Source organism: Phasianus colchicus, chromosome 21, assembly GCF_987193195.1.
Source record: "Phasianus colchicus chromosome 21, bPhaCol1.hap1.1, whole genome shotgun sequence".
Lineage (NCBI taxonomy): Eukaryota > Metazoa > Chordata > Aves > Galliformes > Phasianidae > Phasianus > Phasianus colchicus.
In genome coordinates this window covers 4,328,248-4,345,320 of record NC_143456.1, presented here as the reverse complement: position 1 = coordinate 4,345,320, position 17,073 = coordinate 4,328,248, and the positions used below count along the sequence as shown (strand labels likewise).

The following is a 17,073-nucleotide window of genomic DNA, read 5'->3' as shown; positions in this document are numbered from 1 at the left end:
ATGTGAGTGGGTAGAATCAATGCATTTACAAATAAAGTCACCTCCCCATTCCATACACGTCCTACACAGTTTTTGTGCTACTTTTCCTATGTATACAAACATAAGTAGTTCAACTCCCCTCTTGCACCTGCATTAGTAGAAAAAAAAATACCAACACACCTTGTTGATTACTTCTTAGCTTGCCCAAGAGCCACTCAGGAGCAGGGAACCACTGTAGCTAATAGCAAACAGAAGAGATCCCATGGTGCTGCACTAATAGGACTAAGTAAGAGGCCGATCACAGCATCCAGACCGAAGCTAAGCTTCTGCTCAGCTGGTTCATGAAAGTGCAGGTTCCTGCCTGGACCAATTTATATTGATGTAATGCCAGGTCATACAAGGGTCTGTGCCAGACTAAAGCATTTGATGTGTAACTCCTAGTTCCACAATAATGGTCCAGGCTCCTCGTAAGTCTCCTGCACATTTATGGACTCATACCCAGACCTACAGAATCAGTACACCATTGCAAAGCAGGGTTCTGTGAAGAATTACACCAAAGATTCACATGGAGCTGCCCACACAGCATCACCCCACTCAAGGCCACAGCAAGAGATGGTTGGGGGGTAACAGAAAATGATAGCAGGTGCTGGCCCTGAGCTTGCTGGTGCTCATGAACAGTGCTGACAAGCAGGAGTAAGCAGACATTGCATTTCAGTGCCAGATAAGGAGAGTGCAGCAGCAAGAATGCCACTGCTCACAGGATCCCAAGGGAGCAAGCACATTCTTGCCCAAATGCTGCAGCTGGCCCATTAAATTCTCCTTGTCCCATCCTGACTGTACATTAAGGTCTACAGCTGGCTTATAACGAAAATCTGAAGTCAGCAGGGCTGTTCTGGCTTCAGCTTTCATTAAAGATGTTGAATAACAGCCCAAGTTTGTTCAACAGGTTACATAGGTTTTCAAATCATTTCAGCCTGCAGTGACCAAGAGGTTGATTTAGAGTTTACCAGAGTGTGTTCACACTGGCAGTTCTACAAGCTGTCACAGAAAGTTAGGTAAAGATTCAAGTTCTTGTTGAGGTGAGATACAAGGAATAAATGAGGTTTAAAACCATGCAGATTAAAAGAGGGATAATCCCCCACTACAGGATCACCATAATTCCAAGATGAACAAAGGACTGATAAATAATCCACTTCTATACATACTTCATGAGTGGTCTTTTCCTTTTCCCATTAGTTTTTAAGGAGTTGAAAAGTGAAACTTATTTATTCCCTCGTGCTTAAATCACCAGGGATCAAAGCTTAACAGCTGAACTTGTAGCAAAAAAAAAAAATCACATTCCACAGCTCAAGTTTATATTCCACAATTAACACTGTTCACCTTTGGCCAGGTCTAAGGAACCAGAGTTGAGTCAAGGGGCACCAATTTTAGGGAAAAAAAAACTGTCACTAGACATTAATAGAGACATCCAAATTTCCATTCAGGTTCCCCACTGTGTATGAAGGATCTTGTTACTTACACAGTTCTGTTAAGAGTTTGAGTCTTATGGTTATTACCCTAATTACTACTAGTAGTCACTCCGCTAACCTAGGACTAGCACAGGGCAAGAATTGTACCTTTGTATGTACACATATTGTACTATAAGTGAGCTTGAACTTCCCCTACAGTAAATGAGAACAGCTCGTCTTCCTGCATAGCTAATAAGCAGCAGCTCTTTTGCTGTCTGAGTGCTAATACTGACACAATCACACAAGTTTTCAAGCTTCTGTTAGACATAAAGCAACACCCATCCTTTCCATCCCACTCAGATAGGACATAACAGAAATAACTGCTTATATGTTTGCACAGCCAGCAGAAGGACCACGTTCAAGGCATCTGTGGCAGATCATAATGGGAGATGGGGTTAGCAGATAATTGAACTGAATGTTGCTGGAAAAGCCACCGTTTGCTGAATCACTTGAGGGTAAGTTTGAAAATATGAAATAAACCAAGTTTAGGACTAGCTTGTTCCCCTTATTTAATGGACTATAATATTTTACAGTGCAAAGCCCTGCAGCAATACAATTCACCACAGCATTTGGAGCCATTGCTGCACAAGTACTACGAGCCATATGGATTTAACGACTCACCACCAGAAAAGAGAAAACCAGAACCTCCGTTACCTGAGCATTGGCCTCTGCTATTTGAGCTAAAAAACAACAGCAGCCAACCATAGCAATAATTTGCATCCATCATTCAAACCGTCCAGAAATAAATTTAGCAAGATATTTCACTATTTGTTAGCATCTCACTGGTATCACAGCAATAGAAACATTGCTTTCCACAAGAAAACAACCTGACTCCTTTGACAGACACCTCTAGCACTTGACCTAGGAAGTTCCAGTTCATCACTGGAAGCAGTCAGCCTAAAGCCCAGCAGCACAAACAGGCTGGTTTGCATCAATCTTCATCAAGGTTTTTAAAACAAAGGACACTTAGCAGTCAGCATAAGGCCCTGCACTTGCTGCAGTGGACACACAAAGACATCTTGAGCATTACAGCTACCAAAGTTTTAGTTTCCAATTAAAACACTCAATTTTGAATACTTACCACGTGTGCTTTCCTTTATGCTTGTGTAACAAGGAATGTACCCATCACAAAGTATTTGCAGAAAAACAAAAGAATTGCAGGAATTTCTTCGCTCACTTATTTGTTTCTCCATGATCAAGTACATAGCAGGACCTCTTCGAGCCCCGTATTTCTTATAACCCTGCTCAGTTTCTTAGAATTGCTTTCCAGATTAACACAAGTCACTGCCTTGGACAATCCTGCTTGCCACTGCCTGCAGCAGAGGCATCAGCCATGCATAGCCATTAATGGACAATGTTCAAAACTCCCTCGGAGAACTGCTAACATTATATAAGAATTTTTCCTGTCAAAGAAGAACACATGTAGGATGTGGTTGCATCTGTAGCATAACCCTGATCTTGCCTTTCTTATATGCTGCACCCATGGCTGCGCATCTTGAAACAGCTGTGCCTTTCCAGTGACTGATTACCCAGAGACACGCAACAGCACTCAGTATCTATAAGAGGCCAGGGACTGAACCCTGGGTTTATTATAGAAAAGAGCTGGAGTAAGTTGCTTGCCAAAAATCCAACCTCTAGCCAACAAGTCCCTCCAGGCTCACTTGGAAAGGTCTTGTAACCTCATTGCCGCATGCCTGCTGGGCTCAAAATGAAATGCAAACCTGCATGTTACTTGTGGATTTGGATGCATTCTCCAGTGAGGAGGCAAATGAGGAGCCTGGGCAAGAAGCATATTCAGAAAAAACATGTACCACAATCTTTAACTAGCTTCATCACATGGGATTTTCATGGTGCCATTCCATAACGCCTTTCCTGCTTTGGCAGTTGAGGAACCAAATATGACCTGGCTAAAAATGGTGATGTTTTACACTCTCAAGTGTTTTGATTAAGTCCTTCAATGCTGTTTGAAAACTAGTTTTGTGGTTCATACAGTCAGAGTTGACGTCTTCAGGAAGTTCACCAGCAAGCTTTTCCCCAGTCTTCAGTTCCATGGGAGCTTCCATCAGTGCAGGAACTGTGAAGTTACTATAAACTCATCCAAACAAGAGCTGCTGCAGTGACCACCAGGATGTCTCACAACGCTCCTTGCTTAGGAACTGATTAAATACTTCTTAGCATTTGTAATCCTGTACAGTCATTAGAATAAGTCTACACCTACTTCTTGTCCAGTTCTCCAAAAAAAAAAAAACCAGAAGTTAGCTCTTAATGGCTACTTCTAAGAAACATCATTTGTGCTGATGTTATTTGTAGTACATATAACATGCACCCCATTAACTACTCTACCCAGTAATCAAAGTTAATCGACTATTTAGCAGTGTGGCATCTTCAAACATGAAATGAGAAGGGCATGCTTTCACAACAGCAACGCGGCTCTTGCAGTACTTGCAATGCAGCATCAATTAGAAATCACTTTCAAATGAACAGAATGTTCACAGGGCTGGTTTTTGTAAAAGCCTGAACTTCATTCCACTGAGAAACACTGACACACACGTGCAGACACCCCTTATCCAAAAACATACCTAAAATTTCAGCTGCTGTGTGTCAGGCAGTCCCCAGGAAGCATTAGCTGTGAGCTTTCTGCATGGTCAGAGTGTTTGTAGCACCTGGTTCCAGGACAGCATTTCTTCTCTCAAGTCCAGAGGAGAGCTTAATTTCACCTTCTACTAACCACTCTCCCTCCCCTGGGATCCTGCTGTCTCAAGTCTGCCTCCATTCAGAATTTTTGCATTCAATTGTTTCTGCTTTCTACTGTCCTTGAAGGAGTCTCTCTTTATGGATTTCTGCCCAACTCATGTTTAATCAAGATGTGACTGCATTTTAATCCTAATCTGCTGCATATTTCCAGTACCACTAGACCTCTAACACACACAGATATAATTAGAAGGCTCTCCCCATTCCTCACATTAACTTTTAAATGAAGCATCAAGCCACACCAGACTGAGAACAGCCCCTGGTACAACTTTGACACCTCCACTCAGACTGACCCTGTCTGAACCCTTACTAGCTACAGGGCAGGTCTTCTTCTAAGTGAACCGACTGGATTTTGAAGTTCCTCCATCTAACACACGCTCCTGTAGCTCCCCAAATGGAACTGGACTGGCTTTGCTGCCTTTATCCTGCTAACTAGCTCACAGAGAGAAGACAATACAATGGAATGACATACATGCAAGCAACACGCTGCAACTTTTCAGTAGTGAGCTTCAGATCAACTCCATGAAATTATTCTTCAGAAGGACACCCTTATTAGCAAGGTCTTGGGGAATGAATGATGTCCAGGACTCAACAACGCAGGAACACGATGCCAACCTCCTGCTTTCACCTTGAAGTCTTCTGTAAGATTAAATCATGCAACCCCAAACCTCTCTGGTAAATCCACCTGTATTCTTCTTCAAGGACTTGCAATTCCATTTCCAGCTGCATGTCCCACTTCTGCATGTGAATCTCCATTGCTTATGAACTTGGACAAAGTGCTACAAGTCAGGGAACGAAGGCAACCTTTATGTGATGTCTTCCTCCCTGCTCAGCCAGACTCCCCCCCCATTTATTAATTTTTCCAACAAAGCCCATCTTTTACTGCAGTTTTGGAGTGAAGGAGCCAATACAAATTCTCCTGTGGCTGAAATATGACAATTTTATAGCTTGTAGGACTGGCAGAACAGAAGCTATATTCTCTTCTTAAATCTCGACTAAATAATAGAGTAGTATATCTTCTCCAGCAATATTTTAGTGCTGTTTCTGTAACACTTTGCCCACTGCTAGGCACTAGCAGTGCAGGACACCCACTTAAACGGCCACTACTGCAGTGGGAAGGCAGAAACTCTGGGCAAGCCCATGAAGTTCAACCTCTTAGACAGAACACCAGATCTTGGATGCATGCTTTCACATAAAACTTGCTTCTGCACCTCTATTTTTAGAAGAGATCGATAGAGATACCCCTAAGTAAAACACGTCCTAAACTAAGAACTTCACATCCCTTCCCATCCAAAGAGGCGTGAAACAGTGCAAAAAGCAACTGCTTTAAAATCTGGGTTTGAATATTTAACTTGCATTACAGAAACATGGGATTGCTCACAAGGCAAAGCATCCCAAAATAGCTGTAACACTTTAGGTCTCCATTAAATCTCTTCTTCCTAAGGATAATCTGCATGTGGATGTGGCTCTGCCTGCTCAAGTACCATGCCTGCTCACACTCTCCATTGCCTTCATGTCAAACAACTCACAACTACAACTATTTATCACAGAAAAACAACAAATGTTATTGTACTAATTCCATGAACTCGTTTAATGAAAAGCCTACATTAAAAGCACAAGAATCCCTAAGGTAGAAACAGCAAGATCTTCACCTGCCTCACCCCAAAGCTCTGCTGCAGCTCAGGCTGCTACCAACTGCACCACTCCCTGTATTTCCCTATATTTCATCTTCTAAGGCTTTCTGCTTCATCTTGCAGCACCTGTACCCTTCTTACCTCTTACAAATGAGAACAGCTTGCACTGTCAATGGCCTCATTTCAGATTATTAGACAGATCTTCACAAGAAGAGCACGCTGGCCTTGAAAGGACAGACAGGTTCTGTCCATCTACTATCAGTGAAAACCTGGCTACAAAGCCTCCTCCTATCTTAAGGAATTTCTTTTATTTCCATGTCTTCGACTTGGGCTGTACAAGACATTCCTCCATCACTCACACAAAGTGACAACTCGTTATAGAACTGCACAAAAATTCTAAAATCCTCCTGCTGCAAAGCGTGTTCTCATTTCTCCTCCAGTATTTGACAAGATAGAAATAAGAGATGGCAGCAGGACTCTGAACACATATAGGGATAAAAAAAATGAATCAGGAACACTCCCCTCGTCGTCCCTTGTTCTTATATGCAGGACAATGGCATTCTGCATACCAGGTCTGCATACCAGGCACTACGTGGCCCCTCAAGCATTCTCCTGGAAGAAATTCAACAAGTTCCTCACAGAGGCATCCCATTCAATGCTTTGACAGCAACATGAAGTCCACACATTTCATCACTATTCCTCTGAAAAGAAGAGGGGGTGGAGCTGTCATTTAAGCGTTTAATTTCAGAACACAGCACAAAACAGCTCAACAGAAAACAGTTTTGAGAATTCAGTGAAAGGAGTTGCTTCTTCCTCGCAATTGGAAGGTACACCCCTTCCAATTGCAGGTACTTCATACTGAAAACTAAGCCTCAATTCCTATTCCTGACAAAAACAAGTTACTGTGGCTGCAAGGAAGTTCCGAGACTGATTTAAACTGATGGTTTTAAATCTTAATTGTTACCTACCGTTCACTTGAAAGGTGTCAAAATGAGCAGTGGACACCAGTTAGGAACAACTCCTCACTTAGCACTTCCTAATGGGATGAGGAATGCAGTGTGAACCTCAAATAAATGCTGTTATGAACCCCACCCTTCCTCCACCTCTGACAGGAACTTCTAATGAAAAGAGAGGTAGGATGGAAATTTGGGGGGGATGTTTTTATTATTTTTGTACTAACAATGTTTGGAAGATTGACAGAAATGAGGACAAGGCTGACAGCAACAGAATAAACCTTACAACGTGCTCCACATTAGTCCAAAGCCCTTACAGTCCTGGACAGAAGTGATGGCTTCACCACCTTTTGTTTTCTTTCACCTGACCTACCAATAGCAATAGTCCAATTTACACAAGAAAAATGCTTCCTCATGCTCATCCCTCCTCTATTTTTTGAGCCAACATCATCAGCTCATCCCACTGAAGTTCAGAAGACAGGTGGAAGAGGCAGCAATCAGAAAGTGCCTCCAGATTTGGATACTGGAAACTAAAGAGCCATTCCTTGCATAGGGCTCAACTACTGTGAAAGCAGCAAGTTCACCATGTGGGACATCTCCTCCAGCTCTGAACACCTCTGTAACTACCGTAGTTTTTTAGACCTGATTTCTCCAGAGGGCCAGGAGTACTTCTCACACATCTCTTACATCAGGACAACCCCTGTGGGCAGTCTCCAGGCAGATCATCCTCAAATCTGTGGCTAACCAAATGAAATACATAAAAAGAAAAGGGAACATCCACTTGAAAGAAACATACTGAGGTTAAAGTACCTCGAAGGGGCTTGGAGGAGGAAGGTACAATAAAGATTACACAACCATGACATCGCATGGACTCTTCAGAACCCAAGCATCAAGATTCATTCCTAAGCAACTCAAAAGCTCACCAACGTGTAGAAGTTTCAGGAGTTTCAGTATCTCACTGACCAATCAGGAATGGGTCCATCATTTATACAAGCCTAATAGAGAATACTTCTTAAAGAATCTGAGGTGCATCAACAAAAGAGGAGGCACACAGAACAAAAAAGAAGATGCAGTACCCAGTGTGTCCTTGTTTCTGTACTGCTGTTTTGCTTCATCACAAAGTCCTAATCTGATAAAAACACTGATAAATAAGAATTAACAGCACTGACATCCAGGAAGAGGAACCTTGTACCACACCAGACCTTTTCAAGGTAAGGTTATGCTCAGACCTAATTAGAAATTAAAGCAAATTAGTAGAAAAGCCATGAGTCATAAATAGGAAGGTCTGTGAGTTAAGAAACACACAGTACTAACAGTTCTCAAAATAAAAAAGATTTCCTGCACGCCACAGTAATTTGATGGGAGCTAACATAATTGGAACAGTAATGTAACACTACAGCACACAGTTTTTCTAATTATGTTAAAAAAACATCTGTAGATATTTAGCATTCCAAATATTTTGACATTGGGTGCTGAATTAAATTCTCCCTGTTCAGATTAAACATATCCAAAAAAACTTAAACGATTCAGATGCTGGAATGCAGCGTTAAAGTCTTTGGAAATCTGTCAGGGATTCTTTTATTGTATTTTTTTTGACTGTGTATCTAGAGAGAAGGCAAACACTTAGAAACTGTGCAAGTAGTCCCACAGCAGCAGTGCCAGAAAGCTCTCCCAGCAGGCTGCAGGTTCTTCCAGCAGTGAGCATGCACTCCAGGAGCCCTGCAGAAGGTTTGATCTAGGATGACACACATTTGTGCCCGTAGGCAGAGGCTGATGCATGCTCAGCACACACCAGCAGAGAGCAATCAGGTGAAACAGTGCAGAGTATTTGGGAAACTGCTGCTGGGCTTCCTGCACTGTACTGAAGAGGCACCAGAAACAAAAGTACCTGGAGGTACATCATAGAGGGGCAGGAAATATATGCCACGGGGGGAAAAGTGGAGATACTATGCAGCTCTTGTGTTTTATAGTTACACAAATATACAGGTAGTTATGTTGCTGGTGCTCAGCTTCTGAAGGGAACTCCTGGGATATCATGGTCAATGTCACTCCATAATCTCCATATTGTGGTACCACACAGATTGACAGTTGTGTGCTTAACAGTTCAGAGGGAGCAAACCAAAGCCTGGAGCATTGAGGTTCCACCAACACCACACTCAACATCAAAACTAAAGACCTGAAAGCCCACTGAAGGGCTCTGAAAGCATTAAGTCTTACTAATATAGCATTTGGTAGCTTAACATGTTCCCAATGTTGTTACACAGTTCTCCTGAGACCAAAGAAACCTTCTGAACTAGGAGGAGAAAGGTTTTGTAGAAGAGTATTCTCTCATGCCAAGAGGAAACACCTCATTTTCTTACGCTGCTTTGAGAACTGTAAGCACACGAGAAGCCAACAGATTTGAAAAATATCTGGGTAAGATACAAACAGTTTTAGGTAAAAGCAGATAAAAATTCCAGGAACTGGAGGAGTGAAGCAGGGAAAGAAGTAAATTCTCAGACTAAAAGAAATTACCTAAACAAGGCCACTCAAACTCCCTATCCTCCTTGTATTCTTAAGATGTTTTACCAAATAAATAAAAGCTTATAGTCACAATGGGATCCCTTCAAGAGGTGCCAGGGTTACTCTGGAGCTGCTTCTTGCCTAAGTCATTGTCTCCCATCAGTTTGCTTTTGGGGGCAAATAGGACACTGGCTGCTGTCCCAGATTCAAGCAATGCAAACAATCAAGAAAGAAATCTGTGATATTTGTAAAGTAATATAAGACCTTGTCTAGCTGGGGAGCTCTAGGGCAGTATGGAGCCCCTAGGGACACTTTTCTTCTCCCAGGAGATTGCACTTGCCTTTGAACTTTCAGCCATATAGAAAAAAGGCTCAGTCGAAGTGTCAGCATCATCTCGGATTCAAATCAATCAGTTTGATGTATGATTGCAATAGCTAAACCACTTCACCTCTGCGCTGCCCTCCTCCATATGTTCTTTATATCAGCCGTCGGCAGGCTGGGTGGCTCAGTGGATTCATTTCCTGTGCTAGGCTTGAGCTCCAGTTTAACCAAAAAAAATTAGAAGTGAAAAATAAAAATTAGCATCTACTGACAGTTAAATTCACCAGACTTGTTCGCATCAATTCTCTTCATCTGCCCAAAAATGTTGCAAGAAATCATTTCAGGAGGTTTAAAATCACCATTTTTGCCAGGTGTATCTATACAGCTAAGTGGTCACAGCTCAAAAAAAAAAAGAAAAAATAGTAAAGGAATTAGAAACCTTCCAAATGTTGACATACCTTTGGGTGGGAGGACAGCAGCAAAGGGCCAGGAGGACAGTCTGAGCAGTGCTGACATTAGAAAGGATACAGACTAGAAGCAGCCATCCCTGCTGAGCAGCAAAGCCTCCATCCACTCTCAGAGCTGGGCTTCCTCCAGATGATGCTCTTTTTATTATTATTTTTATCAGCTACAACGCAAGGACTGAATTCCCAAGATAACTTAAATCTAAACAACGTGCAGCCTCCAGCATTAACATAGGTGCCTGCCAGCTGGTGACAGTTAAGTGGTTACTTTCTCAAGCTCAACTTATTAGCTAAGGGTCGGGACATTTTGTAGTGCTCAAATTGCATTTAACAGCTTGCACTATTGGCATGCAGTCTGTTACCATGGAAAGGGGGTTCTCAATGAGGGTGTGTTACAGCAAGCAGTACATCAGCAGTCTACCATACTTGGGAGCTGAATAGCCACACCATACTGTCCCTCTGTGAAGAAGAGGTGCCATGGCAGTGAACATTCAACTCCCCAAATTACTCTGTGCTTAATCAGTCATTACCTCCTGGCCTTACCTGCTTATGAAGATGCAACCTCACTACTCCTGTGACCACTGGAAAAAGGAAATGTTTTCTTTGTGTCTCTAGAAACAGGAGCACCTTGAAGTGGAAGTGCTGTGCCATCACAGCTGCCATCCTGCTGCCAATGGAGAACACCACTGACTGGCAGAGGATTACAGCATTTGCATCACAGCAGGAACACAAGTCAGCAATAAGGAAGACCTGATCTGCCTTCAACCATTACTACTTCACAACTTCAAAAGCTCCAGCTGCACATGTGAAACTAAATAGAGTTGAAATTCGTTGTTAGAAAGAGATGAAAACATTTTGAGGTTCTACGCTGCTCCATAATTGCACTGTTTTTGTGTTGCTTGTTTAGATCTGTTTTTCCTGTTGTTTACAGGATGTAAGCACCCTGCCCTTCCAGAAGAACAGCATTTACAGTAGGAAAGGCCAAAAAACTCGAGAGTACAAAAGGCTTTGTATCAGGTTGCCAAATGTACCAACCAGAACTGCCAAAAAACCCCCAGAGAAACTTTTCCAACCTCTTTTTCTTACAACTCCAGGCAATACTAACAATAAGGATTAACTTAAGTAGTAAATAATACAGTCTTAAACCTGATGCCTCCGGATAGCTTAAGGTCCTGTGCACACCACTCAAATGTTACTCAATGCTACTGCTAGAGAGTGGCAGAACCACGTCCTGCTAAAAAGGTCTTTTCTCTTTCAAGAACATGGGACTGTCAGCAGCTCCAGATGTTTTAGAGAGAGGGGGAAGAAAAAAAGTTTAAGAAAGTCTCCTACATGGAAGCGAGAGTTTGCTACTGGCTTTCTGCTCACACTCCACAGCCCACATCCAAGCCCAAACACACAGTTGCACCTTGAAAGCTGATCGTGTAAAGTTGTCACCTCATTCCACAGACCTGCTCCTGCGAGATCACTGCTGAATTTCTAAAGCAAGATTATGTTGGCTTTTTATTTCCACTGAACTCTGCTGAGACAGATCTGGCACTGCGGGAGGGAGCTGGATTCTCTCCTTTACACCAGCAGCACAACTGAGCTGTAATCACTCACACCTGTCCAAACCTACAGGCATAACTGGGCTGCACACACAGCTGCTTGGTCCCCATTCAGGTCCTCTGCCAGGCTGAGCCACAACTACCTGGGAAATGAGTACTGCCCCAGCCCCGAGCATCCCTCTCCCTTGTGACAGGTAGAAAGCCAAGCTGTACAGAACAACCTGTTTTCCAAGCCCGCTTCTTTCAGCAGTGTGTTAAAATACAAAGCTCTCTCCCAAACACTTGAATTCAGAGTAGCTTTCCCATGTTTTAGGTTTCTCTTGAGCTCCTGGGAAACTATTGTTTCCTCAACAGCCTGAAGGGAGCTGCTGTCTGCAGCCACCTTTGTGACTAATAAGACAGCTTCCTAGTTGGAAACTTGCTTAAGTTGCATGGTTAGCACCAAGATATTGCAGTGCAATGAAAACAAGGTGGAGCTACAGGCTGCAGTCAGAGATGCTAGGCAGTCCCAGTAACCCTTCAGCAGCCAGCACAAACAGGATGCACCAACGTGATGCAAACCAACAGAAAACCTCAAGGTATTTCTAACCCAATTGTAAGACATCAGCAGAGATTCAGCTGATGCCTAATACCACGTGGAACTCAATGGAGAAGCAGTTGTTGTTTCTAAGCCCCAGAAGCAACAAGTAAAATGGAAAACAGCCAGAAGAAAAATGCAAAACATGTTCTTCTCATGCATCGTGATGAGAAAGGGAAACGATTCTCCTTTCTTCTGAGCCCAGTTTTCTTCCATCAGAACAGAGGACAAAGACACAGGTGTCTTGTTGTAAGTAACAAGAATGTTGTACCAAAAAGTCTGTGGGAGGGTAGGAAAGGAAATAGGAGGCGCTTAGTTTAATTCAAATAACATTATCCCAGAGAGATTTGCGCCTGGACCTTATGTGCATAAATCTTACAGGCTGCTATTCAGGGACTGCCAGCTTTTCTCAGCTACAGCAATTGTGATGACACTGGAATGTGGAGAAGATACTCACTGACATGGATAAAGCACGTTTTCTGAAGACCCATACAATGGGATCACTAAATATGAATGCATCTACGAGGAGAGCATACCAAAGTACCTATTTCTTCATTTCTCTTCCCCCATTTAGGATTCTTTATAAGTACTGAGCACCGTCTGCTTTCCAGGATCACCTTCCGGATTACAATTGGGAGTGAAGAGAACAGGTAATCTGTTCCTGTGTTTGAGAGGCCTAGAGCAAATTAACAAACCCAATCCAACCTGTTCATTCACACACATCCCTTTCTTCTTCACAAGGGAAGATGCTTTGCTGGATCACTTACCCTCTTCACAGTTGCTCCCTGTGAAGCCAGGACAGCACCTCCACTCCAGCGTGGTCACAGTTCGGTAGGACATTTTGTACGTGGGCCTTATAAGAGTCCTGTAACTAACACAGACAAGAAGTCAGTAAGATGCACCTCTCCACCAATTCATAACCCATCTTCCTGCCTAGCAATGTCAGCAGAGCATCCACTCATCCCCAGCTGTAAAGATACACTTAAATTAACAGAGCAAGTGGATCTGATTCAACAACTCTTTGCTTAAGGAGCAACTTAAGCCCTTATATTCTTTTGGCTCTCTCTTGTCTCTCTCCCTCAATTAATACCAGTATGCTTTATGGAGGTCTCATCACTACCAAGTTGTTTAACCATCATCTCTGCTACTGAAAACAAAGGCTGGCATTAGCCTTTCCTCTCTAAGTACTCAGAATTTCCAATGTGTTATTTTCACAAAAATTGCCTAAGTCTGTCAAACATCTTCCTTTCTCCCACCCTCAGACCAGGGGCGTACTGACACATAGCTGCATGCCAGATCATCATGACACAACACTACATCAGAGATCTGCATATAGCCTTTTTCCAGTTAGCAAATCTGCACCTCAGTTTTCCCCCCATCTGAAAGAACTTCATGCTTCTCATCACAGCCGAGGTTCTGCTGGATATGTTTTTGCCCTGTGGCCAACACACAGCATCCTCTGGGTTCCATTCAAAGCACAAGAACTGTCATGCCCCATTGGAAACCAGACTGCTATGTGCAGACAAGCAGACCCATGCAAGGCACCAGCCATTCTGAAGTCAGCACAAGACTGACGGTCGCGTAAGGCTCAGCTTTTGTTTTAAAAACACTGGACCTCCAAAGCTGACAAATCAGTTTTCCCCACATACATCCAGACAAGTCACTGCTGCTATTCATGAAGCTGAAAGAAAATACAGAAGCTGTGCTCTACAAGCTCCCCTCAAAATGCTTACTCTCATTTAACAGCCAAAGGAATTTGGCAGGCATGGGGAGCGGCTGAAGCATTGGGATTACAGCACTACAGACTGCAGCTTTCTGCTCCTTTGTCAGGGCTGGGCAGACACAAGCCTGGCTGGATCTCTGGAGGGAAGAGCATCCTCCTGCAGCACCAAGAACCTACAGGGAACAGAGCAGTCCAGGCTGCAGCTCTGCCCCAGCCCACCCAGACACAAGGCCAAGATGGAGCCAAATATCCTGTGAATCTAACCTAAACCTCTCTCTAAAGGGCAGCTATCACATGTGACATTAAGGACAGCAGAGCAGAGATGTATGCTACTGCAGTTCACATTAACAGCACCAATACTTCCAGGAGAGGCTGCCTACGTATGTCCTGGAAAGTAGGCAGCATCTCAGCAGGTTTTGGAAAACTAACTTCTCAGGAAGCTGTGACTGCTTGTTTCTGTGTTTGACAGCTGACATAAATCATTCTCCAACAGGCACTGGATAAGAGGATCTGCACGAGCTTCTTTCTGAGCACACAGCTGCCTGCACAGCATCGCCTAGAGATGGGAGAGCAGTGCTGTCCCCTGGAACATTACGTCCTCACCCTCTGAGTTGCCAAAAAGCACACCAGTTAATGCTAATGCTAACTATGATCCAGGCATTTGTCTACTGTAGGCTGGACAGAGGCAGTTCATCCCACCTGACTTCTCACACCTCTGCATCCAGCAGCCTTCAGGAGTTTGCAGTCGTAAGTGAGCTTGAGGACTTGGCACCACAGTGATGTAGGTAGACCCCTAAAACAGCTCTGGCAAACTTCAGGAACTGAACCCAAGCCTCCCAACTCTCAGTTCTGGCATCAGACATGAGACTTCTTTCCACACGCAAACCCTCAGCCGTCAGTCAGAAGTTCATGACTTTGTCACTAACACCACAGTTGGATTTGACCTTCAGATGAAAGTCTCCAGTCCTGTTACCAGTGGCCCGAGCCAGCCAGTCTCCAGCCACACCGTGATTTTAAAACCATGTTTCTGCCAACACCAAGATGTGAAAGCTCTCTCAAACTTCATTATGAAGTGTGGAGAGTAGCATGAGCCAGACTGGAATCTTGGCAGCAGTTCTGTGACAGGGAAGTAGCTATAGTTTTCATTCTCAAACAAGTGAGGACTTCTCAGGGCACAACAAATGCAGAGCTCAGCTGTCACAGCCTACCACCCACCCTGAGTTCCCTGATGCTTGCAGCTCAGTTCAGCATTGTGCAGATCAGGTATGTGAAGGAGCCCTAGCTTGCTAGCTCAAATTGGCTTTAAGGCTTCTCCATTCTACAGAGCATCATTTCTCCCCTCAACCATGACACAGCACCAAGGCCTGCCATCACGTATCTCACCACAGTGCATTGTACAGACTTCTTACTTGGTATTCCAGGAAGGGAGCAAGGAAAACTCCTCTACCAGAGCATAACCACCAATTCTGATAACCATTCCTTCTGCATTCATATTTCTCTCACACAGTGAAAAAGCCATAGGAAAAGATATCTGTTAAATATAAGCCTCAGAATAAAAACATGTGGAAAACACAACAGACAGGGAAGTAAGGCTGGGAGAAGAATAGGAAGACCTTTCCCTTGGATGTCACGCAAGCCACAAACACTGGCATAGAAATACTGCAAAACCACAGTAAGAGGTTAGATGAGCCACAACCTGCACCTTTTTCCTTCCCAGACACACGCAGCATGCACAGCTGCATCCAGCAGAAGGCTTCCAAGCACTTAACAGAGAAGCAACCTACAACTCCACTGCAAGAGAGATATCATTTACCAACACATTTGCTGAAGTTCACAGCCAAACTCAGAGATTGGAGCAGTACAGGAGGAGGAACCCAGAAATCTCAGCTAGCAGCCACCACTATTACTAGGTAAGAAAACAACTGGGAAGTCAGGAACACAAGCTTTCCTTCCAAACTGCTCTCCAGGCAGTGAGCTCAGGAATCAATCTGATGGCTCTATATGGGTAGTACCCCTAATGTTTGGGGCCCGTGGCCTGATTTACAGACATGACATAAATTTAAATTGTCCTAAGGAAACTCAGAGTGTTCTGAAATCAGACTTTTAATTTGTTTGGTTGCATATCCAAATCTTGAAATACTTGGCTGTTCTGGAGAGATGGGAGTTTGAAAAGAATTACATAAGTGCTGACATAGAAAAGACTACCCTGTAAGTATAGCCAGTGAGTCCACTTCCCCAGGGAGCTATCATAGAACACATCTGATTCCCAGCACCACCATCCTCAACCCAGTCAGCAAGGCATCACAGCCCATTGGAGTTTGCTGTACTGCAGAAACATCCTCCTTTTCCACCTCTCCCCATCTTTGAGTGATGTTCAAGACTGACAGATGAGCAACGTCATGTTTGGGATTTCAGTGCCTCTTGCTGAATAACAGTGGTCAGGTAAGTCCAGCCCTGTACAAACCAGCCATGGGTTTCCAAGTTAGTCTCCATATTCTTTGAAGCCAGGCAGTGCTGCACAGACTAGAAACTGAAAGCCTGGAGTGAAACAGGGCTCTATGACCACTGGCTGTGGCAAAAAAAAAAAAAAAAAAAAAAAAGCAAGATAAACTCTCACAGCCTCACTGGGAACATTTGTTTTTCCAGCATGAATCAAGCAGAAAAGGAGGCAGAGTATTTCACCACAATCTGAAGAATTGTGTTTCTAGAGGCGATATGTGGATTTCTACAGTAAAAACAGTTTGAAGCAGAAAGTGTCTGTCTTATGAAGTCTGTAGCAGTGCATGGTCTGTCAGGCTATTCTCCCACTCACTTAATTCCTGAGATAACATTTTACTGGCCACAACAGCCACACACAAAAGGTCTAAGAACAGTTTGACATATTTTGCCCTGTCAGGGTACAGCAAGAAGCTCTCTTGCTCTCAAAGTCTTAAGCCACGGTAAGGCAAAGAAAACATTGCAAGTATTGGTCCCATGCTGTTGGCCAAGTGATGCTACCTCACCTGAAAGATAAGCAGTCACAGAAAGTCACTGAGCCTCTGGCAACTGAATGTAGGCCTAAAACCCTTGCCTAACCTCAAGGAGAACAGCACCCTAAGCATGATAGAAGCTCAG

At 43.6% G+C, this 17,073-nt stretch overlaps 1 protein-coding gene across 9 annotated transcripts in view; it reads right to left on the bottom strand.

Annotated features, from left to right (window-relative positions):
• COL26A1 (collagen type XXVI alpha 1 chain) overlaps window positions 1–17,073 on the bottom strand; it is a 160,604-nt gene that overhangs the window by 116,432 nt on the left and 27,099 nt on the right. For 7 of the 9 annotated variants that reach the window (XM_090122378.1, XM_090122379.1, XM_090122372.1 and 4 more), the window contains exon 3: window positions 13,004–13,107. In XM_090122378.1, coding sequence (XP_089978504.1) covers window positions 13,004–13,076 — 73 coding nt within the window. In that variant the 5' untranslated portion in view covers window positions 13,077–13,107. The remainder of the gene's footprint in view (window positions 1–13,003; window positions 13,108–17,073) is intronic. The other 2 variants (XM_090122374.1, XM_031591848.2) reach the window with 1 other exon arrangement.